This window comes from Palaemon carinicauda, chromosome 5 (assembly GCF_036898095.1).
Source record: "Palaemon carinicauda isolate YSFRI2023 chromosome 5, ASM3689809v2, whole genome shotgun sequence".
Classification (NCBI taxonomy): Eukaryota; Metazoa; Arthropoda; class Malacostraca; order Decapoda; family Palaemonidae; genus Palaemon; species Palaemon carinicauda.
Window position 1 is genome coordinate 123405840 of NC_090729.1, and position 26762 is coordinate 123432601.

Genomic DNA, 26762 nt, shown 5'->3' on the forward strand with positions numbered 1-26762 from the left:
AGCTGCACGTCATTTGTTACGCATGATGTAATGCATGGCATGTTAAAAGAACCATCGTTCCAGTTCTTGCCAACGCACCTATGTCATCAACAGGCCTAAAAGCTCCATTCTTGTGATCGTCGTATACAAGTGAACGCACATTTTTTGTGTACTCCATGCTCTCAAGCATTTTTAAGTCAAGTACCCATGTTCAGTTTAATTCTTCACTTGGGTATGAACCTCAAGTTAGTTATGGATAACGCAGTCTTTATGGTGCCAGCACTAGAACTAAATGCTTTGTTTATTTTTGGTGATTCACCGGTTTGAAAGGGGTCGCGCTTTTGATGCATGTTTTTTTTTTTTTTTTTTTGTCACATTTAGTTTTCCAAGTACTTTGCCTTTGTCTTTCATTATTTGCCCTGATTTGTGTTCATTCAATTGGTATTTAGTTATGCACCCTGATTCAGTACTATAATTACTGTTTCGATCATGAGTTCTTGTTTACAGACGTCATTTTGTGGCGCTTCACCCAAGACTACATAATGTAGTTTAGCGTTTTTCATTTGAAGTGCCACTTCTCTCTGGATAAGTCTGGTCGGGGATGAGATTAGTTCACATCCGGACTTTCACATGGCTTCTAAATGATATTGTAATCTAAACGGGAGGCGTCCACCTTATTACATTAGGGTGTCTTGTGTAGGCCTCACTATATAGTTAGACCTGATGTTATGTCCTTCAAATTTCATCTGATATGGGTTTTGGGAGGATATGGAAGAGTTGAGTAAAGCCACAGTTTATGAAAATTCTTCCTATTTTAAGACTGGATAGGCATGCCTGCCCTCTTATAGTAAGGGATTGATGTGAGATAGCTTGAATGATAAGTCAGCCTTTGTGATTTTTCTTTTTGTACTCATATGATGGCACTGGAAGGGGTTAGGAAGTTAGATAGCCTTGTATGTGGCATAAGCCACATGTTACGTATATAATCCTATTCTAGGCTCGACATGCTTTCTCGTACTCCTACATTAGGTGCTATTGTAAGGAAGTCTGACAGGGCAGTCAGTCTCTCTTTGTGGTTTTGTCCTTCTATATTCATCTGATAGGATATTGGAAAGAGTCTGGAGGGTTAGATAGCCTTATAAGTTCACATTAATTTTGACTGGTTTAGGTCTGGACAGACTTGGTTGTATTATACATGTTTTAAACCTAGTTATGCTCACTTGTGTATGCTTTTTTTCCCCATGGGTTGGTAAACCATGAGATTATATGAGGGGGTCTATGAATTGTCACAAGTGATGAAGTGTGTTGTCCTGGTATAATGCGTTTTCATTTAAATTATTTCCATTACAGATGAATGAAAATAAGCCTAACTGCATCCAAGTAGGATGTTATAACAGGCTAACATTAGATGGAGCCACAAATATTTTTGGGTGCATAGTGATTGTTCTGTTGTTTAGGGCAGGGCTTGGGATCCTGAAAGAGGTCTCATTTGTTTGGAGTGGGTTAGTGCTGCTTGGAATACAGATCATGAGGCAGAACATCGTAGAACTATGGCTGTTTTCCTCCTTTTTATGTGGGTGAAAGCATTCTCCCAGATTGCAGGTTCTGCCGAGTATTTACCTAGCAAGGACCTCAGAGATCTAATTATGACAAATTTGGAAGTAATTAGTATATTTCCTAACTAAACAAACCAGAGTCCATTACATAGGAAAAGATAACAGCGCAAGCTACAACACAGCTATAAAAACTTTTAACGTGGTGTCAACAACCCTACCGGTTGTTACTAGTAGGTAGCGGGAAGCACAGGGCACCATTCACTCACTCACTACAACACCACATTGATTGCAGACAGGACTTCAGGAGGTAGGTGATGGCAGGCAATATTTCTGTAAAGAACTCCGGTTTGTATAGTTAGGAAAAATACAAATTACTTCCAAATTTGTCATTAGGTCCTACACGAATACAAATCCTTGTTCTTTAGAGAAGAGACTTCCACTTAAGAGGGTGGAAGTCCTCCTACCAATTGGCTGGAACTTTAATATCCAGGATAGCTACATCCACGCATGATAATGAGAGTAGGATGAGCATCCTGACACCTCGTAAACCAGCGGCTTGACACTGCAAGCAGGTTGACACCCCGTCCAAAGGTGGAAGGTAAATGTAAGAACACCACTGTTACACTGTCTAGACAAAATATAAGCAATAGATTTGCAAATATAAACATTGTAATTTACCCAGACACCCACCTTCCCCTCACAAGGAGAATAAGGATGTAACAAGAAATATCAATACAGTATAGACAATAGCTATATGGGATATCTTAAAGCAGACAAGGTTGTAAAAGCCACTTTAAAAATTTCCTAGAATCTTCTTCCTCCCTGTTTCCCTGAGGCTAAACTAACTAGTTTAGCTTTTCAGGCCCATGAAAATTGAAACTGTTGATGGACCATGATGCTTATGAAGTGTAGACCCTAATGGTATTTTTTCTTTACTTTATAAGATAGCTGATTTCTTGGTTATCTGTTATTTTTCCAGCTAGCAAAAAGAGGTTTTATTAGTACTTGTTGGAAAATTTGTAATGTTACTCCATCATGTAAATGCGTTTGTGGTAGCTCTAGTCCAGCTGATTACCCCCCAATTTCCACAACTTCATATTATCTAAAGTTTTAGATAGTCTTCGGAAAAATGTCTCATAGGTATGCTAAAGGTAATTTCACTTTCATAAAGGCCTTGAAGCATGTGAAGCCCTTCTTACAATATCCAATGCTAAAAAGAAATACCTTGATTGTGGTCACGAAGTTCATATGATTGGCCTTTATTTTAGTGCTGTCTTTGACCATGTTAATTATGAGGCCCTTGTTTTCTAGCTTAAACAGTTGGGAGTACAGTACATGGCTCTTTTCTTAGCACCATTATCAAATTTTTTAATAATAGATTGCAAAGAGTTATCATTATTATTATTAATTGCTAAGCTACAACCCTAATTGGAAAAGCAGGATGCTATAAGCCCAGGGGCCACAACAGGGAAAATAGCTCAGTGAGGAAAGGAAACAAGGAAAAATAAAATATTTTAAGAAGAGTAACATCAAAATAAATATTTCATATATAAACTTTAAATAATTTAACAAAACAAGAGGAAGAGAAATTAGATAGAATAGTGTGCCCAAGTATATCCTCAAGCAAGAGAACTCTAATCCAAGACAGTGGAAGACCATGGTACAGAGGCTATGGCACTACCCAAGACTAGAGAATAATGGTTTGATTTTGGAGTGTCCTTCTCCTAGAAGAGCTGCTTACCATAGCTAAAAGTCTCCTCTACCCTTACCAAGAGGAAAGTAGCCACTGACCAATTACAGTGCAGTACTTAACCAAACCATTCTTCTTCACCCAAGGGGTTATCTCAGTGTTGTCAGGTGTATGAGGACAGAGGAGAATCTGTAAAGAATATGCCACACTATTCGGTGCATGTGTAGGCAAAGGGAAAATAAACCGTAACCAGAGAGAAGGATCCAATGTAGTACTGTCTGGCCAGTCAAAGTACCCCATAACTCTCTAGTGGTAGTATCTCAACGGGCAGCTGGTGCCCTGCCATGGTGATTGTAGGAATATGATACCTGATGTTCCTCAGGGTAGTGTGCTTGCCATATTACTTTTCATACTATATACACATATTTGGTAAGGGCTAGAAAACAAGCTTGATGTATATGCAAATGATGCTACTCTTTTTTGTTCAATTCCATCTTCTGAAAGTAGACCTGGGGTTGCTGAATCACTTACAGATCTATTTAAAATTAGTGCATGGTGCAAATTATGGTGCATGAAATTGAACACTAAAAGAAACTCAAAGTATGATTGTAAGTAGGTTTCGGACAGTGGCTCCTTAAAATCTTGATCTCAGTATTAATAATGTTTCTTTAACTCAACACACCTCTTAAAATTTTAGGTGTGATTCTTAATAGTAAATTTACTTTTGAGAAACATATTCTGTTTGTTTCTTCTTCAACTGCACAAAAAATTTGCTTACTGATAGTGTTTCAAGACTTTCGGTGATTAATCTTTCTCATGAAGTGTTTTAATTCTTTCATTTTGCCTTGTTTTGAGTATTGTTCTCCTGTCTGGTCTTTAGCTGTAGAATCTCATCTTTATTTGTTGGACAAGAACTTGCAGTTTATTAAATTTATTATTCCTGATACAGATATTAATCTATGGCACCGTCCTTCATTAGTTCTTTATGCATGTTGCATAAGATTTTTTCATGCCTCTGACCATCCTTTGCATTCAGATCTTCCCAGAAAGTAACATCCTGTTCATAATACTAGGTATACAGTTAACTCTAAGTCATACCTTCTCCATCATAAGGCTCGATACTACCCAATATTCCAGAAGTTTTATTAAAGCTATGACCAATTTGTGGAATGATCTTCCTAATCAGGCAGCTGATTGGTGGAACTCTAAGTCTAAATTGCAGCAAATGTTTCTATATCGAACAGGCTGACGTCTTTATAGTTAATGTACGAAAGATCTATTTTAATAATGTTTATATATGAAAAATTTATTTCAATGTTATAAGTGTTCATAAAATATTTTATATTAATTATTCAATACTTCTCTTGTAGTTCAATTCTTTTCTTTATTCAGCTTAATTGCTAGGCTATTTTCCCCTGTCTGATCCAGGAAGATTGATTGATTGATTGATTGATTAGGAGTTGCCTGCCATCCTGACATTGATCCAGGAAGAAACAGAGTTCATGGGCGGAGGATTGGCCGGTACTCTAGCCATCTGCCTCACTGCCTTAATCAAGTCCTTAAACCAAAGGGCAAAGTTCGAAAAATAAGTCATTAGCACTGAAGAAAACCACTCGAGAGAAAAACCTTAACCGCAGAAGGGAAAGGTATCCCCTGAGAAGAACAGGAAAATGCTTCCAACTATGCACTCACTCCGCCGATTGCCATCACAGATCAAGGGAGTGCAGCGTCGTCAACGAAGAGGAGAAAGACTGAAGTCGAGCTCTGGGTCGGCCCCAAGCAGCCTTCCCTCTGATGAACTCGAAGGGAGTGAGCGACATCTACTTCAATCGGTGAAAGAGTCCACATGGAGAATGACTCCCCTAAAGAGGAGGACTGGGTCATTACACTCGGAGAAGTAGGGGAGGCTTCAAGACTAAGGGTTGTTCGGCATCAAAAGGGAAGAGATAGTAATAAAAGGGTTCCCCACCCTCGAGGAACTACATGATTTCTGAACAGCAATACTCACACCTGCTGAAAATAAAAACAAAAAACAAAAGAACAAATTAGTCAAAGGCCAGTAAAAAAGTTGGGCAGTGGTTAAGACGAAGTCCACCCACCATCGAGCCAAAAGTAAAAGTGACGATAGTACACAAATGTGTGTGAGCAGGGTAGCCGGCTACCCCCCTATTCCCCCGCTAACTAGCGGTGGGATAGTTACACCTTGCTTGAAGTCTTACAGCTAGTTTCAGCTTCGCTGAAAGTATATTAGCTAATAAAGAGCGTAAGGTTCGTATTCTGGTGTCGGAATAAGATTAAAATTCGCTGTTTTTATATTCTATTAAGATACTAGTAATGTAGGTGAATATCACATACTGTACATTATCATTGAATACAGACAGGAGTTATTTATTTATTCAGGACAATAAACAGGCCATTTAGTTACTGTAAATAACATGTAAAAGTTACATTGACTTACAATTACGTATTTACCTATGGTTATCTAAATCCGGCTTTCACCGACATGAATAACAATTACTCGCCAAAATTCACTATACAGTAATGCCACAAGATACGAAATTAATTCGCTCTGAAGTGGCTTTTGTTTTGTGAAACTTTAGAACTATAAGTCACGTTTTACTTGTAAATCACCTAATTCGTTTCAAACCTTACCAAAACAAATCATTAAATTTTACAGTATAAGAAAGCTACAGTATAACCACAATGAAATACTGTACACCCAAAAAACATTTGAATCATTCAATATACCTAAACTAACTGTTAATACCTGTAATTAAAATAGTTAATAGAACATAATGGAATAATAAATGGAAAACAATACAATACATACACTATAATACTGTACATAAACAAAATATGCAGTACCATATGTACTATACTACTACAGTACATGTATTATAGTTACCCTTACTATAGAGAGATACATTTTTTATTTTGTAAAAACAATTAGTTTTTTCAAATGAGCTTATATTTTTTAATTTTGATGGGTAGCCATTTTATTCTCCGCCTGGCTGGCGTGTATCTTTCCATATTATGAAACATTTTCAGCAACGTAAATCAGAAAAATCTTCACATCTCGTTTCACTTATAGAGAAAATTTTGTAAGCAGAAATTTTTGTATCAAGAGTTATCAGTGTATACCGATACTAATTTAATTCTTAAACTCAGGGTTATTGAATATGGTAATGCATAGTTAATACATTTATTCATTTTAGGCAAAATACCGTTCATTTAGTCATATGAAAAAAAAAATGTTGGGAACTTGAGGTCCACAATAGACTCCCTGACCATGTATTCTTATGGGAAAAATTGGTTTCGTATGTGTGAATTTAGTAAATATGGCTTTTTTTTTTTGGGGGGGGGAATTCATTAATCATGGATAACGAGAGTCGATTGTATATGGAGATCTATGTGTACAGTCTTGAATATTGGCCTGTGTGGTTCTTGCAGAACTTAAGATTGTGGCAAGGCAACACATGTCAAGTGCTTGAGGGGGGTCCTTAGCGATACTCGACCTGAAGATTTATACGCTCGCATTATTGTTTCTTGCAACCAAAATTGAATAGTATTTAAAGAGAATTTCTTTTTGGAGAAACTAGTACTCCTGAACAAATCATGAGTTTTAGGTCTGAGGAGCTGCTCTCTTCAGGTATCTACTGACAACTCTTACAAGACAGAGCAACAGATTATCTGGATCATCAGTTAGCTCTTCGAGACACGAGATCGTGAAATAGTCGGATTTGGGGTTTTAACAACATACTCTAGAACAAAAGCGAAAGATAAAGCTCTCCACCCCTGTGAATGTTAAGTAAGGTAAAATAAGCCCTGTAATTTGCTTACCCTCTTGGCTGAAGCTAGGGCAAGAAAGAAGACATTCTTTTGGGTACGATCACTGTCTAGAGCTTTAAGTAAGTGTTCATAAGGGACCATCTCAAGTGACCTAAGAATCTTAGTCACATTCCAAGAGGGCGGTTTAAGTTCCCGATGAGAGCAGGTCTGTTCAAACCCTTTGATGAGAGGGGATTGTTCCCATTTAGAGGAAAGATCGAGACCCTTCAGTTTAAATACTTGGCTCAAGGCTGAGCAGTAATCTTCAATCGCAGTGACTGAGGACTTTTCGTTCCTCAGGAACGCCAAAAAGTCGGCAATCAATGGAATAGTGGTCTTGAGTGGAGCAATATTCCCCCTAAGACACCAATCAAAGAAGGTTGACCACTTGGCGTGTTAGACTGCAGCGAAAGACTTTACGAGGTACTGTATCTGGAAAGTTGTTTTGCATTTGGTTCCAAAAAGCCTCTCTTTCACAGAAGATGCTGGATAACCTCCAGCTGTGAAGAGATAGGCAGTGGACTGCCTTGTGGAACTTTCTTACATGTGGTTGGCATAGTAGGTTTGGCCATTCTGGGAGTTCTTTTAGTACTTCTGCAAGAAGATCCAGCATGTCTGGCTAACACTCAACCTGCAGCCACTCTGGGGTTACAGGTGTTACAATGACTTTTTGGGACAAGTGTACTCGGTTCAGCACCTTCACGAATCAGACAGAAAGGAGGAGGAAAGGTGTAGAAGTCCAGTCCGTCGCATGGGTGTTGGAAGATGTCTTCCAACCCCGCTGGTAGGTATGGAACTGGGAAGCAATACACCAGGGGTTTGGCATTCAGTGAGTGACAAACATGAATGTTGGGGAACCCGTCAGTCACAAAATTTTTCACCACTAGAGAAAGCAAAGTGCATTTGGAACCAACTGTCATCCCTGGTCAACTTGGATGGTCCACTATAATGTTCCTCTTCCCAAGGGATGGATCTTGCTGAGTGATATATTGCATTGAATTGTGCCCAATGGTGGATTTCCACTGCTAGGTGGCATAGCAAGCGGAATACCGAGCCTTCTTGTTTGGAGATATAGGTCACTACTATGGGGTTGTCTCACATAGATACCACTGAGTGACCTTTGAGGGTCACTGAGAAGTGAAGTAGCACTAAATACTTCACTTTCAGTAGATGTGAAAGGCATTGTCTTTTGGTGACCACAGGCCTGAGATCTGCTACCTTTGAAGGTGAGCGACCCAACCTTGGCAAGAGACATCAGTGAAAAGAAGGAACTCCAGAGGAGGAACCTGTAAGGATGTGTCTGCTAGCAGGTTATCCTGTCTCACCCACCACAGGATATCTGTCACCAATCCTGGGGCATCAACATTTAGGCTGCAGGAGGGTTCGATGTTTGAGACCACTGGCTCTTTAGACTGCACTGCACTGAGCAAAGATTCATCCTCCCAAAGGGAAACAGTTTCTCCTATGAGGCGAGGTGTCCCAGCAGCTTCCCTGTCCGGCAGATGGAAATGCGCTGGCTTGGGCCGAGTCTATCTCCATGCCTAGGTATCTGATGCGTTGTTGGGGGACGAGGTTGGACTTCTCTAAGTTCAGTTGGATCCCAACTCCTTGCAAAGGTTGAGGAGGTTCCTGTGATGTACAAGAAAGGTTCAAGACTCCACTAGAAGTCAGTCATCCAGATACCGAAGAAGCCTGACACCCATGGCATAAGCCCAAGCTGAGACAAGGGCAAAGATTCTGGTAAAACCCTGAGGTGCTGAGGAGAGACTGAAGTACAGCACCTTCAAGTGGCAAACCTTGTCTCTCAAAGGGAACCACAGGTACTTTCTCGACCAGGGCTGGATGAGGATCTGAAAGTAAGCGCCTTTCAGGTATATGGTCAGTAGAAAGCCATTCTTCTTGATGGCCTGAAGAACTGTGACTGGGGTGTCCATCATGAAATTTGCTTGTAAAACAAACAAGTTCAAGTGGGAAAGGTCTATAATAGGTCTCCAGCCTCCAGTCAACTTCTCTACAAGAGATTGTGGAGGAAGCCTGGGGAGTTGTCCAAGACCTCTTCTATGGCCACTTTAGTCAAAATCTTGGACACTTTCTACTGAAGGAGGAGGTCTCTGTGAGAGCCTTTCATATAGAATGGTAGGACTATCAAAGTCCGAGCTAGCGGAAGTAGGTAGTCTGCAAACAGTGTGGGGGATTAATTTTATTTTGCGCGAGAGAGAGAGAGAGAGAGAGAGAGAGAGAGAGAGAGAGAGAGAGAGAGAGAGAGAGAGAGAGAGAGAGAGTGAGTGTGTGTGCCACCAAACGAGGGTAGTTAGTGTAATGATTGTTTGTAGTGGGAAAGACTTGGTATATTTGTGGTTGTTTGTTTACGTTTTTAGCTAGGTTACAGCGGTGATGAATGTCTTCAGTGAATGTATTTTCTATTTGACTGTAGCAGGAGTCAGTTGTGTCCTAAATGCTGGATTATTATCATTTTTGCCGCTTGGGAGTGATTTTTGTATTAGCGTGTACAGTGTTTTCATTTACCTTCGTTAGGCGCGATCGTGAATGATAGAATGTTTATTATTTATCTTTGATTATAGTGCAATAGTTTAGTTAGCTAGGAGTGTTCGTAAGTGTTTTCCTTCTTGTTGCAGGCCGTAATTCCTCCTTTGGAAAGTTTTCTTTTTATCTACAGTATTGTTGATGATCAGGCTTAATATAAGTTTCGATTGATGATGATGATGATGACCACAATTCAAGTTTTTGGTACTTAGTGCGAATGTGTTGGTGTTGGTTTTAACGAGTGCTTACTCGAGTATTGTGTTTCTCTGATTATTGGAGACAGTTTCTGTGTAGCCTATGTACATATGCCATTATACATATATTGTTTCTCTGATTATTGGAGACAGTTATTGTGTACGTCCAAATGCCATATTATATATATATATATATATATATATATATATATATATATATATATATATATATATATATATATATATATACAATATTGTGGTTTATGCAATTGTTAATTTTGTCTGATTTAGTTTTAAGTTGATTAGAATTAAGTGTGAGTATTATGATAACTGATATTTGAATGCTGGATTTCAGTATTATTATTATTATTATTATTACTACTTGCTAAGCTACAACACTAGTTGGAAAAGCAGGATGCTATAAGCCCAGGGGGCCCAACAGGGAAAATAGCTCAGTGAGGAAAGGAAAAAAGGAAATATAAAATATTTTATGAATAGCAACATTAAAATAAATATTTCCTATATAAACTATACAAACTTTAACAAAACAAGAAAGAGAGAAATTAGATGGAATAGTATGCCCAAGTATACCCTCAAGCAAGAGAACTCTAAGCCAAAACAGTGGAAGACCATGATACAGAGGCTATGGCACTACCCAAGACTAGAGAATAATGGTTTGATTTTGGAGTGTCCTCCTAGAAGAGCTGCTTACCATGGCTAGAGAGTCTCTTCTACCCTTATCAAGAGGAAAGTAGCCACTGAACATTATAGTGCAGTAGTTAACCCCTTGAGAAGAATTGTTTGATAATCTTAGTGTTGTCAGGTGTATGAGGACAGAGGAGAATCTGTAAAGAATATGCCACACTATTTGGTGTATGTGTAGGCAAAGGGAAAATGAACCGTAACCAGAGATATAGATCCAATGTAGTACTGTCTGGCCAGTCAATGGACCCCATAACTCTCTAGTGGTAGTATCTCAACTGGTGGCTGGTGATTGTTATAGTTGTAAGGAAATATAGTTTTAAGGTTATGTTTTGTTTTACTATTCCCTTTTTGAAGGAGTACAGTGGTAAGATTACGTTAGTAGACAGTTTGTTTTGAGGAGACTATTGTCAGTAAGTACGATTCAAGGGTGTCGAGGGTTGCTTTTGTTTTCATCCCGCCACAACAGGACTCTATACCCCGAACGAAGAATTTCCGTCATCCAGGGATCGGCCCAAAAAAATTGCCCCCTATCCAAATTGCTCTGTAAGGATTTCCCAACTATTGGTGAGCTGGTGGACTTGCCCTCCCTAGCAGGAGCCTCTATGGCTGCAACTCCTTCGTCCGGAGGGGTGTCATAACTGGGGGTCTTGCTTCCTAGGCCACTGGGAGACCATAGGAGACAGCAGACGTCTCTGTTGGATTGGCTGCTTGAAAGGGGAGTTTCTCCGACACTGTTGAGGGGCGGGCATCCTTGGGGCCGCAGCTCTCCTAATGAATTACAACTGATTAGCCTATTCAGCCTTCTCAATAGTTGCAGCTACTTATGAAGGAAGGAGCAATGTGGAAAAGTCAAATAAGTTCAAGTTCCACAAGAAAAGGGCATCCCTAGGGGACAGCTGCTTCATACATCTAGACAAGACAACGTCGCACTTTTTGAGAATGCTGTTGCCCCACAGAGAAACTGTTTGATAGAGTAAGAACTCCAAAGCTTTGGATCCTGATCTTGAAAGACCTTTGAATTTAGAAAATGATGTTTTTCATATTTTCAGTAACAGCAAAACTGGACACTGCTCCTGACCGGTGATCTAGCTATTAGTAGGCCTGAATGGCAGCAATTTCTATGCTCTGCATTTCTGATACAGAGAAGGTGGAAAGTAGGTTGGCTAACATGTTGCTTGGCACATTGAATACTAAATTGGCAACATCATGGTCAGTAGGCAGAGAGCTAGGGTAAGCCTCAGAATCAATGTAAAACTTTCTCTGGCAAGAAAGTGCTAGAAGGGGTTAACTTAGAGGACCTACTCAATTTAAGGGAGTTCTGGGGTGTTGAGACTTGAATACTGAAAAAGTCTAGCATGTCACAATCCTGATTTGAAAGAGAAACATCGAAACCGAGCCTTGTGCTCTGGGACTGTGGGAAGATCACATCAATGGCGTAACGATTGCTTGTAACTTGAGCGCATGGGGCTCTCCCAAGCGATCCAAACAGCAAATCAAGCTCTTAATTTTTAAGAAATTAGTAGTTTTAGACCCACATATCAGAACATCTATAGGAGCACATCAGTGGAGCCGTGGGTTGCACATGCAATGGGGTTCAAAGTGCCATCAATGGTAATCAGGGCATGATCATCCTAATTTGGTTCATCTTTTAGGCATAGGGCGCAGTTCCATCTTATGAACGGCACTAGAATATATAATTTTTCCATGTAAATCTTTACTTTCTCTGATATCATTACATGAATGATGAGGGGACAGAAATACTGTGAAGAATCATATTCACTCCTCTGGTAAAGCTCTTGACCTCCATAAGTCTAGGAGGGAGTGCCAGGGAACTCCCTTTCAGAGCATGATCTATGCAAAGTACTGTATAGGATCTCTCATAAGGCCACTAAGGTGCCTCCTATGAGGGCCGTGTCTACAACATTTCTACTTTAAAACATTACTATACATGGATGGGGTATTACCCAAGGAAATGGGGTTAAGGGCTCTGGCACCCTTTTCCTCTCCTGAATCTGAAATGAAATATCTGAAAAAAGTGACTGATTGTTCTGTAGAACAAGTAATTTTATAAGTAGTACAGTATGAACAATAGGCAAGGGATTAGCTTTGGCACATTGAGGTAAAGTAATAGGTTTGTCATTGTTATGACGTCTGGCGGATGGATGCATAGGATCCCAGCAAGGTAAATGTGTTCTAGAGGTATAGGCTACCTCGTAGTCAACCTGGGTTGACGCAGATATATACAGTACTCAAGAGTAAAATCAGCACGTCTGTGTGCTTAGGCAGGGATAGCACGATCAGGTCATGCATCTCTAGGATGCGGAAGGACATCATAGTCATTAAGGGGAGGAATAGGGTCAAGCCCTGGAATGGCAGCGCGTTCTGTGAGATAGCACACGAAGGGATGGCAGCCGTAGTACAATGATAAGTGTTGTTTTGTTAACACATGCAGTGCAGACAATTAAGACTTTCGCCTTCCTCAATAACTGCTAGGAAGGAGAATACGCAATTGTGCTCTTACAATGCAGCCAAACCAATAAAGTCTGAGTTGTGGACACTCCAGAGGAAGTCTGTATAGCGTCAGAATAAGTGATAGGGGAATTCTGGCCAAGCATGGAGAATTCTTTCGAGGAGAGCGATGCCGTGGACCCTTAGGTGTACGAAGCAAGACAGACTTGTATGAACAAGTGTAGGTGAAAGATAAGTATCTTCCAACAGGGCCGCATCAGTATGTGGGAACACAGCAGTCTTGACTACTTGACTAGTGAATGTGGCATTCTCAAGTGGGAATGAGGGGAGACTTTCGACACTTTCAAGGGTGAAACCTCAAAAAGCAAAATGTCATCCAGCTGGAACTCCACCATAAAGGGCTCACCACTAAGCACACAGGTGGGAGGCAAAGAAGATCAATGTAATCAGAAACAAGGGACACCAAGACAGGGTCACACACAATAAGTGCAGCGGGTGTAGCCAGGGGATCAGTCTCAGGCAGTGAATCCTGATCACTATGTCTATGGGGCAATAATACAATAATAAAATGATCATTAATACTGTATGTAAAGTAATCATACCTCATCGTTGTCCTAGATTACTGGAGTTCCCGAGGGCTTTGGAAAAGTTGGCACAGGGTGGGGAATATTGTGTGCCATAGATACGAGCTCATGCTTCTTGCTATCCAAAGAAAAAGAGGAGAAAGGGAACGATCACTTTTAGCTCGTTTCTTGCGATAGGAACAATATTTCTCCCACTGGGAGGATGGCAACTCCCTAGAATACTCCCAGGGAGATTCTATGGAACACCACTTACCATGGCAGTTCGGGCACAGTGGATGTGGATCTATATCGACTGGACTAATGAAGGGCAACTATTATGGCTCAGGTAAGTATGCATTACACTAGATGGTGCATGACGAAAGTGCTAGATAACATAAATCAGGGATGGGGGCAAACCCACTCACTTATCTACCATCAACTAACTTCATTGTTACCAAGCTTCAATATCCCTTTTCCAGGTCAAGCTGGGAATAATCCTTGGTCAATGATAATGGTTTATAATCCTGCATAAACAATTTAAGTGACAATTTCTCAAAAAGGCTAATTACCTTGTATAATAACTTACCAATTAATTCATTTTTCCATGAAACTGAGTTATGAAGAGTTGACCGATGTGATGACTTATGCCCTGATCCATTTCTTGAACTAAACGACGATTCAGAGCTATTATTCCTTAGTTTCATTTCAGTTTCCCCACTTAACATATTATGCTTCTCTCTTTTCTCATATTTTCGTAACATTCTCTTGAAATCTAACACTCCTAATTTCTTTAAATCATCTTCAGTCATTGACTTTAAGTTGCGAATACATACTCTACAATCTTTTAACTGAATAATTGGTGGTACTACAGTTTCAAGGTACAGTTCTGGGGAGGATGGTAATGAAATGGACTCCTCCTCCTTCATAAAAAAATCCAAGCACAGTTGCACATCCTCCACAAATATTTGAAAGTGCTTCTCACAACTCTTCATATTCTGAAATAAAAATTAATTATCAGAAATATGATAAATTTATATGGGTTCATTATTATGTTCACTCGACAATGCAAATATAAATAATATTCAAAGAATAAAGCTAATAAATATGATGGTTCACACTAGAAAATTAAACATAATCTATATTTGCAAAGCTTGCTTACCAGAATGCGTGAAATATCACTTGAGGTTGGGCTAAAGATAAATAGAAGACAGAATGAGAATAGAATATGCAATGGAAGATGAAATATCATTGGAAGGAGAAAGTATTAGTGAGGAAGAATCATTTTAATATTTAGGAACTATGATCTCCAATACAAGGTCTTTAGAATTGGAGTTTAATAAAAGATTGAAAAAAGCAAATCAGACAATGGCATGGTTAAGTAAAATTAGGAAATCAAATAACCTGAAATTAAATATAAAAAACAGACTATATATCAGTTTAGTGAGATCAGTGTTCCTGTATGGACTTGAGTTGTGGTATGACAATGAAACAATTTCCAACAGATTTTGTAGACTTGAGAACAAAACCCACAGAAGAATATTGGGAGTTGAATGGTGGGACAGGATTAGAAATGAAATAATGAGAGATATCTAAGTCCCATATGTGGATGAGATCATGGTGATGGGTAGATGAAGATGGTTTGGACATGCTCTTTGCCCTCCCCAAGAGAGATTAGTTCACAGAGCTTTCAACTCGGCTCCAAAAAGCACTAGAAGAGTTAGAAGACCCAGGCCTATAAGGCTGGGGACTATGAAGTGTGAAGTAGGAGGTGATGAATGGAGAATTAATTATTCAAAAGCTGAAGATAGAGACGACTGGTGAAATCTAAGTCATGCCTTTTGCGTCAATGGTCGTAGATGATGATGATGATATTTCAAAACATTTAGGCCCTTCTAAAGAACATTAATCTCCAACGGCTTACTTGGGAAATAGCCATTACAAGCTAAAACAACAAAAAACCTACAACTGCATTAATTCATATGTTTCACACAACAGACCTGAGCTTCTTCAATGATAAATCCAATAAGATAGCCAGGAGTCATAAAAAAATCATCAGCAATTAAAGGTAATTCCATCCTTAAGTAAATAATCAAAATCTTCATTAATCATAAACTTATATTTGATGATTCATGTATAAAGGCACACCATGAAAAACAGAGTTGGTAAGAAGCGAATAAGAACTTAGAACTCTAAAAAATAAAATAAAATTTTTAAAATGACAAATTTGGAAGTAATTTGTAATTTTCCTAATGATACAAACCTGTAACTATTTTTAGGGATTATACTTTCGGTGAAGCTGGAAGACTAGAGCCATAAGATTTTTATCGAGGTGTAACCACCCTATCGCTAGTTAGTGGGGATAGGAGGGGTAGTTGGCTACCCTGCTCGTCACATTTCATTGCAGGCAGGACTTATTGGGGGACAGGTGATGGCAGACCAATTTGTATATATAGCTACAGGTTTGTATCGTTAGGAAAAAAAAAACAAATTTGGAAGTAATTTGTATTTTTCCAAGCAATACAAACCTGGAGCTCTTTACTGAGGAGTATTATTTCAGCTTTCGCCGAAATAATATTCCTCAGTAAAGAACAGAAGGTTTGTATTTTACACAGGAACAAATACAAAATACTTTCAAATTCTCGTCTGCTAGCCACCACCGAAGGTACGTCTGTTCCGCAGGACCCATAGGGATCAGAAAGTCCAGGGAATCGTGTCCTTGATTCCACCGAGACTTGAGTCGCCACTGGAGGGACCTCATTCTGAGGCGACCATTGGGAACCAGACAAACTAAGGAAGAGAGGTGGCCGAGGAGATGTAACCACGTTTGGGCTGGAAGTTCTTCTCGTTTGAGGAAAGGCCTTGCGACCTTCCTCAAACTTGCTATCCTGTCGTCTGATGGAAAGGCTTGGTGGAGATTGGTGTCTATGACCATGCCTAGGTATATCAGTTTCTGAGAGAGCTGCAGAGAGGACGACTCAAGATTTACCATGATCCCTAGATCCTGGCAAAGCTCGAGAAGCCTGTCTCGGTGGCGAAGAAGGGTTGCCTCCAAGTCTGCTAGGCTCAGCCAGTCGTCCAGGTAACGGAGGAGAAGGATACCGATCCTGTGAGCCCACGATGAAATCAGGGTGAACACTCTGGTGAACACCTGAGGAGCTGTGTAGAGATCGAAGCACAGCACCTTGAACTGGTAGATCTTGTTGTCTAGGCAGAATCTTAGGTACTTCCTGGAAGACTGATGGACTGGGATCTGGAAGTACGCGTCCTTCAGGTCCAGTGTACACATGAAGTCTTGCGGTCTCATTGCAAGTCTGACCGTGTCTGCCGTCTCTATGCTGAACGGAGTCTGTCTGACAAACCTGTTCAGGGTCGAGAGGTCGATGACTGGTCTCCAGCCTCCAGACGCCTTCTTTACAAGAAAGAGTCGACTGTAGAAGACTGGGGACCCGTCTACCACCTCTTCTTCAACATGGTCTCGACTTCTGCTCGGAGGGCTTGCCCCCTTACCGATCCCATGGTAAGGGAGCTCAATGACACTGGCCTCGCTGTCAGGGGAGGTAGAGAGGATGTGAACGGGACGCGATAACCCTGAGTGATTACGGAAATCGTCCAGGTATCTGCCCCGAGTTGCTGCTACCTTGTCGCGCAACTTTGTAGGCATCCCCCCCTCTGGTGGACATGCAGGGGGACTGCCAATCCTAGCGTTTACGGCCACGGCCGCTCCCTCTAGGATTTTTACCTCCCCTGGAGAACTTTCTGCCCTTCCTGTCCTTGACGGGAAAGGGCTTAGACACCTTTGGCTTCGCTGCTGTAGTCTTTTTCGTATTCTTAGCTGGACGGGGCTGTTGAGTTGCTGGAGGTTTGTAGGGCCTAGATGTCAGGGCCCTGTGGAGGAGGGAGTCTTGGTTGGACTTCCTCCACCTCTCAGCGGCTAGCTCCACGTCCTTAGGCTCAAACAGACTCTTACCGAGCACGAAAGTGTGTCTGAGCCTGCTAACGTCGGAACTGGGGACTTTCTGGTGGAACCTCCCGGCAACTACATCTCGACGTTTCAGGATCGTATTGGCCCACAAGCTCAAGACTTGGTGGGCCAGAAACTCGATGGTCCGCATGCCAGAGAGTAAGAATGTCTCCAGTGCCTTCCTGGTGCTTATTTTGGACAGGTCCTCAGATCGCACCAGGATGCCCAGAGACCCCAGCCAGATGTCAAGCCACGAAGTTGCCTGCATGGCACACTTCGCCACCCTCTCCTGGCTTAGGATCTCAGTGGCAGAATACGAAACCTGCCGGTTGGAAAGTCTCTCGAGAGGGACTCCCCCAGTGAGTTCTTCCACAGAATAGTGAATGGGAAGACTCAAACAAGTCTCCTCTAAGATCTCAAATTACCTCCTCTGGTGGACTCGAGGAGGAGAGAGGAGCTTGTTACCAGCGCTGGATCTATTGGACGAGGCAAGCTCAGAGAGCTGGCCTTCAACCTTGTCTCTGACACTCTTCATCCCTTGTGACCAGGGCAAGGCTGCACTGGCCCTAGAGGGCTTCTGGGTGCCATAGACTCGGTCCAAGACCGTGTCCTTCCCCTCACGAGGAGGAATCTCAGGGTCCGGAAACCTGTTGAGATTTCTCATGAGGGTCAGAACTTGCCAGAACGCATGTTCTGACTCTTGATGCTCTCCTCCCGAAGGGCTAGCAGCAAAGTCTCCAGTCCCCAGTGGCTCTTCCTGGGGGGACACGTGGACATTCTCCGAAGGTCTAGCTGGTTCCTGTCTTATCCTTGTAGAAGACTTCGGCAAAGTCTTCGAGTCCTTCGACTCTCCCTCCTGGGAGGGATACAGGACTCTAGCAACGATGGATGCAGGCTCTTCTCCAACCCGGCGTGAGGAGACTTCTCAGGGAGAGGCGGAGTTTCCCCCACTGGTGCGATGGGGGAACGGACCGGCTCATCCGACTCCCTTGAGGATGGGGAAACCCTCATCCGCAGGGGAGGGAGAGAAAGTCTGGGGAGGAGAAGGAGCCTTACGCAAGGATTTCCGAGGAGACAGCTTAGCCCTCGGAGAAGTCACCACGGAAGGGACTCCTCTCTTCCTCTTCAGGGGAGACGAGGTAGCCGCTGCTTTGTGACCTAGTTCAGAGAACACAGGCTTAAAAGCCTGCATGAGAGCTCTGACTATGGTACCAAACCAGGGGTGTTGGCTGACAGTCGCGCTGTCAGACACTCCCTCTGGAGGGAAGGGGATCGAACGATACCTAGGAGGAGTCGACAAACGAGGGTTCGCCTGAGCTAAAAGAGAGTCCTTAGACCTGTCCGAAAACCTCCCCTCCTCTGGCGAGCGTGCTGTTCTGCGCTTGCGAGGGGGGGAATGAGAAGAAGATCTGTCCGCCTGAAGCCCCATGAAGTCGCGTGCGGGATAGCGCTGGCGATCGCGGCGTGAATCGCGCTGGTAGTTGCGCGATGAGCCCTGCCCTGGATTGCGCTGGTAGTCGCGCGATGAGCCCTGCCCTGGATCGCGCGCGGCAGGAACGTGTGGTACAGGAACTTCGCGCGGTCGAACACGTGACCGAGCGCGAGGGTGAGGGAGCAAGGGTGCGTACAGGTGATGGCGAGGGTGTGCGGGGCGCAGGATCTGGAACGTGGGGCGGTGTTGAAGGCAGAATAGGAGCTGGAGCGTGAGCAACCTTCTGCTCGCGTGTGTGAGGGCGCGCAGGAACCTGCTGGTGAGCCCGTGCGGGCGAAATTATGAGGTGCGCGTGCGCAGGAGAAATATTCCTAGCGCATGGGCGTGGAGCTCGTGAGTTAGGAAGCACGGGGCGAGGGCGCGATTGCGCAGCCTCGTGAGGGCGCAAAGGTGAGCTTGCGTGCTGGTGCGCAGGAGAACGATGCGCAGGTGGTGCAGGAACTGCCCTCTGAGGTGAATGAGGGCGCGCTGGGCGCACAGGGGATCGTGGGCGCGCATGGCGCGCATCAGGATGCGGGCTCAAGGGCGTGTGCTGCTATGATGGGCGTGCAAACGGAATCGGGCGCACTGGTGTGCACTGCTGCGATGGGAGCGCAACAGGATTCGGGCGCACAGGGGTGCGCAGTTTAGAAGAAGGCAGGGGTACCTGTGAGCGCCCGTGCGCTAACTTAGGTACAGTACCTCCTGTACTGCGCGCTGGACTGTAGGAGAGCGCTGGCGTAGAGGGGAGCGCTTAGGCGCTGTAGCAGGAACTGCAGGAGGGAGCTGGTGCGCAGGAGAGCGCTGGCGCGCTAAAACAGGAACTGCAGGAGGGCGCGCAGGAGAACGTGGGCGCGCAGGGTTAACCTGGCGCTTAAGGGACTGAGGCACAGTTTTGCGCTCAAGTCCCTTGTGCCCAAAAGGGACCGGTGCCTGTACAATGACAGGATCAGCATCCTTGAAGGGTGACAGCAGGACAGCAGGTCTGGAGGGTGACAGGTCAGGGGGTCCCGAAGGACGACCTTCCACCGAAGGAGATCGCGAACGATCTTCGGAGAGATCTAAGGTGGTAGCTGGCAGGATCGGAGAACGGTGTCTCTCCTCAGCAGAGGACTGCGGGGACGACAAGCCGAAAAGGCGCCACCTAACTCCCTTGTGAGGAGAAGGAAGACCTCTACGGCGAAGGGGAGGACGAGCCTTTCGCCTTATACGCCCTCTAGGGACCGTGGGATCAGCAAGCTGACCTTCGTAAGGCCTCCGCAGAGGAGTCTCTGTAAGTGAACTCCTCCGGGGGGGAGAATCACCAGCAGGAGAGACCGTGGGACTAAGTTCCGCCCTCGAAAGATGTTCGGAGGGGGAATCAGAGCCTTCAGCTACCTCAGCAACAACAGGAGCAGTTTGATCCGACACACCGGAGGCCTCCGTTATAACAACGTCGACGATAGACAGAGGATCTACGTCTGCTATCGCCGGCGATTGTTTAACAGCTGCTCCCAGCTTGATCATATCAAACAGGGCTTCCTTGGAGGGCGAACCCTGAAGCCCCAAGGAAGACCAAAGCTGCAACAAATCACGGTTAGGTACAGGGAAATCAATATCCTCCTCCGAGGGAGGAGGGGCAGCTGCCTCGCTATGGGAGGCAACTACCTCTCCCGCACCCCGGGATCGGGCAACAGAACAACGGTCTACGCTCCCCTTCGACGGTCCCTCGGAAGAGACCGATCGAGTGGGAGCTTCGGAGGAGGTTGGGGAAACAGAGGAAGAGGCCTTGGGATTTTCTCTCTTCAAAGAAGCCTTTGAAGGAGAAATATCCCTTTTGAACTCCTTCTTCGGGCGCCGGGCAAACCTCTCCCACTGGGAGGTAGACCACTCCCTACACTCACCGCATTACCCTTTTCACACCGTTGGCCCCTACAATGAGGACACAAGGTGTGAGGATCCGTGTCTACCGCCGACATAAAGGTCCCACAAGGGCGGTCAGGTAAACCAGGACACGTACGCATGATGATAGAGGCCAACTTCACACACTCTGAGAAAGAAAAAGCAAAACAGATTAATGGCAGTCAAAGCGAGGGAGAGAGCAGGTGTGTGTGGGGGGTAGCAAGCTACCCCTCCCTACCCCCCGCTAACTAGCGGTGGGGTAGTAAACCCTCGTTAAAAATCTAATGGCTCGTCATTCATCTCGGCTGAAGTAATAACCCATATTAAATAGCGTGGTTTGTATTTCAGTTAAGGAACAATGAAATCTAGTGTTGCCTGGGAACAAAGTTGAAGCTTATTCTCTGGGTTCCCACCCCTGAAGGGGTTACCCGAAAAACTCTGAGGAGTTCTAATTAGACACTGCTCAGGAGAGGACTGATCCCGTGTATGGAAAAGACTGTCATTGGTGCAATAGTCAGGAAAGCTGCCGCAGGTGCAGACGAAGAAGGCGTAGACTGGGCAGATACAGCAATTTTCCCAGGAAAAGGAACATTCAACTTCGCAGTTCTTACGCCCTTAACCGAACAAAGAAGTACAGGGTAACTAGAATAAAAAAGAATGAGAGGAAAAGCCCCCCAGGAGGACAACCTAATCCACGGAGAGGAAAGGTGTCCTCCGAGAGGTACAGGAACCTGCTAACAGCTTTGCACTCCCTCCGTAGGCAGTCATTGCTGCGGGAAAGGAGTTCCTGAGAGAAACAGGAGCAAGCTAACTAAGCACTCCCTCCGCCGGCTGCCATCGCAGAACGAAGGAGAGCGGCATCGTTAGTGCTGTAGGAAGGTACATTAAAACAGTTTTATTCAAAATTAATTAGCTAAAGTAAACACTCAGGAGAACAACCTAACCAGCAGATGTGGATGGAACAAGCACTGTGCACTCCTCCCAACAGCTGCCATCGCAGAACGAAGGACTGGCGTTGCTAGTGCTGTAGAAATTTTAATCAAAACAGTTTATTCAAAATTACCTGAAAAAAAAACACTTGGGAGAGCAACCTAACCTGCGGATGAGAAAGGAGTTTCCCAATAGGCAGAAGAAACATGCTTCAGACTATGTACTCCCTCTGCCGACTGCCAACGTAGAGCAAGAGAGAGTAGCGTCATCAGCGATGAGTAGCAAGATCAAAGTCAAGCTCTGGGTAGGCCACAAGCAGTCTTCCCTCTGATGAACTAGCAAGGAGCGAGCGACTTTTAAAATCCGAACAGAGAAGGAGTATTCACACGAGGACGACTCCCCTAAGTCGGAGGCCGGGTCGTTGCAGGAGAAGGTTTCTCCGCCTTCGGGAAAATGCCGCACTACGCTGACCAGAAAACAGCAACACTCACACTAAAATGATAGAAGATGGTTTACATATGTGTGTGTATATATATATATATATATATATATATATATTACATGGATATTTAAATACATATGAAAACCCAAGTAAGAAATAAATAAATATCAGAAAAAGTCAAAGGCCAGTAAAAAAAGTTGGCCGGAGAGAGACGAACGTTTACTCTCACCAAGTCAGAAGTAAAAAGTGATGAGACAACACAAGTGTGTGTGTGAGTGGGGTAGCCGGCTACCCCTCCTAACCCCCCTAACTATCAGTAAGGTAGCTACACCTCGCTAAAAGTCTTATGGCTAGTCTTCCAACTTTGCCGAAAGTGTAATCCCTATAAATAACGACGGTTTACATTTAGTGTCGGAACAAAAATCATTTGTATTTTTCCTAACTAAACAAACCTGAGTCCTTCACTTAAAGGAGATGGATAACAGGAGTTAAAACTTTTAACAAGGTATAAACAACCAGAAGGTAATTGCAATGACGGAAGCAGGTATGCAACCGCCTCCCGTGCTCACAGTAACCTCACTTGGATTGCATCAGGGACTTACATTGGGGGCTGGTGATAGCTGGAAAGTTTGAGTAAAGGACTCAGGTTGGTATAGTTAGGAAAAATAAAAATACTTTTAAAATTCTGTCATTTGTTCCAACGCAAATACAAACCATCATCCTTTACTTATAGGTTACATCCTTAGGCAGGAAGAAGTCACTGTTCCACCTACCTGAAAAACTAATCCGTGAGCTACACATACTTAGCATTGGGCCAATGCATAAATCTGAGCTCTTACTCCTCGCAATCCAGAGCAGCATCCGGATTCACTGCCCAGGCAACCAAGGATAGTGTTGAGCTACAGCAGGAACACACTGTTGCGACTCAAGCCAGAAGTAAAGAAGGAAGCCAAGGTCAATTATAAGTAGAAACTTTATTTGGTCACAAAACACTCCCACTCATGAATAAATGAGGGAAAAGACACAGAAAAGAAACACACTCAGATGCTGAAAGCAAAATGAGCTTACCTTTCTTTATATAAAGTCCAACTGGTGAGGTTTCAGAGGCTGTACCTGGAGAGGGGGAATAAAATGAAAATGAAAAGAGGACAGTCACTCTCCCATTTCATTCCAGGCTCTTGGTAACCCTAGCCCTTGATCTACAGATGACGATCCCATTATTGAGCCAAGACAGCTAAACCACCTCCTGTGCAGCAACCACAGACCCCATAGTGAAGGTATTGTACCGCACGTGTTTCATACACGCTTGTACACTAACGTTGAGTCATTTTTTATCTCTCGCTTTTCCCCACACTGATATCAGAACCTGTTTAAGCTTGCTTCACATGTATTATTCTGTCTGAAGTTTTGTGACATTATTACTCTGAACTGTTTGTATATAAACTCATTATCTGTTGAATAATGATTACTTGCAGTCATCTAGCATCTCTGTTAATAACCACCTCCAGCATTGGTGACCCTCTGAGTGATCAGCTTTTCACCGCCTTTTTTTTTTAACCCACCGCAACGCCCTACCTTTGTTGCAATGCCGCTTACTAATCCTGACTTTGCAGTCCATGCTGCATCATTGAAATTACCGCCCTTCGCCATCAAAGAAGCGTTTGCCTGGTTCAAGCGGCCGAAAGTTCAATTTCGTATCAAGGGCCTGACTTGCTCAAGCAGCAAAGCAGACTACAGGCATGTCCTCACGGCAATCCCCCGAGGACACTTTCCGTGCAATCACCGACTGGCTTTGAGATCAAGGGGACTACCCCATAGCATGTGAAGCCCTTAAAAATACCTCTTTCGGTCAGGAGACGTCTCTTCAGTCCCTCCAAGGACCGACGATCATCTCCCTCAACTACTAGACGTTCGCCTTTGGCGTCTTATCATTCGCAAGTTGCTCATCACTCGTCAGCCTGTAACCGTCAATCTTCATCTAGGGATTGTCACTCTGTTGATGTCTCGGAAAGGACGACCGTGGTCAATCCTTAGGGAGCCACAAATGCACTCCCGATGTGCTCTTATCTGTAGTACTCTTGAAAAAAACCCTCCCTTAAAGGGGGAAACCCGAAACCCCCAAGGAAGACTCCCCTGGTGGTAGATACAGTTGCTTTGCTATGGGAAGCGACATTGTCCGCACCTATAAGTTGTCCAGGCGTCAGGCAACCATCCCTCTTACTCGATTGTCCTACAGAGGAGAATAAACGAACAGAGTCAGAGTGGCGGGATTGAGCTGACAGAGAAAAAAGTCAGGACTTCTTCACCTTCAAGGAACACCCAAAAGTAGAAGAATCCCTTTAGACTTCTCCTTCTGCCATCTACCGAACCTCACCCACTCAATACATTATCGGGGCAATTGCATAATAAGAGAAAAAATAGTTAACTTAAAGTAATGAATTTTGCTAAGTTATGTGTTACTATTCATTCTGTCACAAATACCTGTAGTAACTCCCATTACTTTATATGTTTCTTCCTATTCTTTTCAACTCCACTTCTTTGCGTTTTATCCCGAATGCGCAGTAGCTCCACCCACTGACTTCGGTGCGCCAGTGGAAACGCTGTAGTTTCTCTTAATGTATTACTATTGGCTATTAGATTTTGGCGGTCTTTTCATCTGATGATACGTTTATCTTCGACATATTCTATGCCTACGCAAGATAAAATATTATTTTTCTCTCTTGTTTTGCTTGATCTTAACTATGAATTGGCCAATCAGGATCTAGATACATAATAATCACACCCGCCAAAATACTCGCCCACTCGGCTAATGATTTTAGGGCAACATGTACCGCATGCCAGAACAAAGGAGCAACAAAATAAAGTTTAATTGCGATCCACGGAGGAGCGAAGGTCAGTAAGTGAATAATTACCCTTAATTCATTAACCAACACCTCGTAGATACAATAAACTATAGGTGACCACAATAGGAAGGATTCTCACTTCCTATGCCAGCAACAGGCTTGGTGAGACAAAGATCTACACACGTACCAAAAACCATTTTTCCTATTTGTTTTCTTGTTAGTTTCTATTATTGTTATCTTCCATAATTGGTTTGTACAGTGTATTAATTTTTTCTCACCTAAAACCCTGATTTCCATCTGGGGTTCCCCATTATTGTTGGGTGGTAGTAATAAAAAAACAATACTTTTGTGGAAGGTCAGGACATCAAAACACGATGAAACTAATAGAAAAGTTGTTGGGGTGCATCAAGTGTATGTGAGATGACGGCCGGCTAAGAATATGGCAGTGTAAGGGGAGTCGCAAGGGGGTGTTAGCAACCCCATTAGATAAGTAGGTAAGGACATGCCTAGTAGGTTAGGTTAGGCGGGGGGAAAATTAGGTTAGGTTAGGCGGGGGGAAGTTTAGGTTAGGTTAGGCAGGAGGAAGTTTAGGTTAGGTTAGGCAGGAGGAAGTTTAGGTTAGGTTAGGTTAGGCAGGAGGAAGTTTAGGTTAGGTTAGGCGGGGGGAAGTTTAGGTTAGGTTAGGCGGGGGGAAGTTTAGGTTAGGTGGTGTTCTTGTGTAGATGTTTATTCTTGTGTAGATGTTTTGCAGAAAAATGGACAAGAAAATTGGAAGAAAATTCCTCTTTTCTATGCACGCGGGATGAACTGGCCGCTGATATACAATGGATCAAAGTTGTTTTTAATGCAATAATGGCTAAGTGGGACTCTATAACAAAATTTTACCCTAAAGGATCAGTATTATTAAAGCTTCAACCAAATCAGAATATCTATTATTCTTTTACTCATCATATATTTTAAGGATGATCCATAAGAAGTAACTTGAATCTTCAGCAAATTAATCGTTAGGGAAATATTTGCCAATAAAGCTTGTATAATTGATAAACACAGAAATACTTGCCCAAGGGGCTAATGCACGTAGAAAAACATAGTGCATTTGCCAGAACATAGGACTAGCGAGATGTTTAACAGCGAGCGAAGCAAGTATACAGCAGAGCAAAAACAATAAATAATAAGCTCAATTAACCCTGGATAGGTACGGTCCTCGGACACCCCTTTGAGGGTATACTCGGACGCGAACGACCCCGACGCCAAAAAAAATTCTTGAAAAATCAGTTTTTGCAGTAACCTCCTTTTTTCTTTTGCCAAAAAAAACTTCAATGAATGCTTAAAACAACTGTAAAGATAAATACTACTCATCTGCAGAAAAACTATTTATTATAAATATTTTAAAAAATTAAGTAGAAAAAAAAAAAGACCTAACATAAAAATTCATAAAAAAAAAGTTTATACATATATACACAAATCCTTTTAGGAATTGATTCTTGAATGTTTAGGACACATCTTGATGTATTTTGGATGAAGTCAGACCCATGGAGGTGAAGATCTGAAATGAGAAAAAAAGGGTAACTTTTTTTGGCCAAAAAAAATTGTCCAAATTTCATGAATTTTTTTGGGTACCCAAATGAAATAGGAAGTGGCTAATTTTTTTAGGGAATAAACATATGTTATCCTAAAATAGAAATATGTAAAAAAATCTTCATTAT

General features: G+C 43.0%; 1 protein-coding gene across 6 annotated transcripts in view; it reads right to left on the reverse strand.

The window, feature by feature from the left end:
• The window catches only part of LOC137641459 (uncharacterized), a 256984-nt gene that overhangs the window by 42710 nt on the left and 187512 nt on the right, over window positions 1-26762 (reverse strand). For 5 of the 6 annotated variants that reach the window (XM_068374031.1, XM_068374035.1, XM_068374034.1 and 2 more), the window contains one exon: window positions 14115-14523. In XM_068374031.1, coding sequence (XP_068230132.1) covers window positions 14115-14523 — 409 coding nt within the window. Of the gene's footprint in view, window positions 1-14114; window positions 14524-22986; window positions 23129-26762 lie in introns of those variants that run through there. The other variant, XM_068374036.1, reaches the window with a different exon arrangement.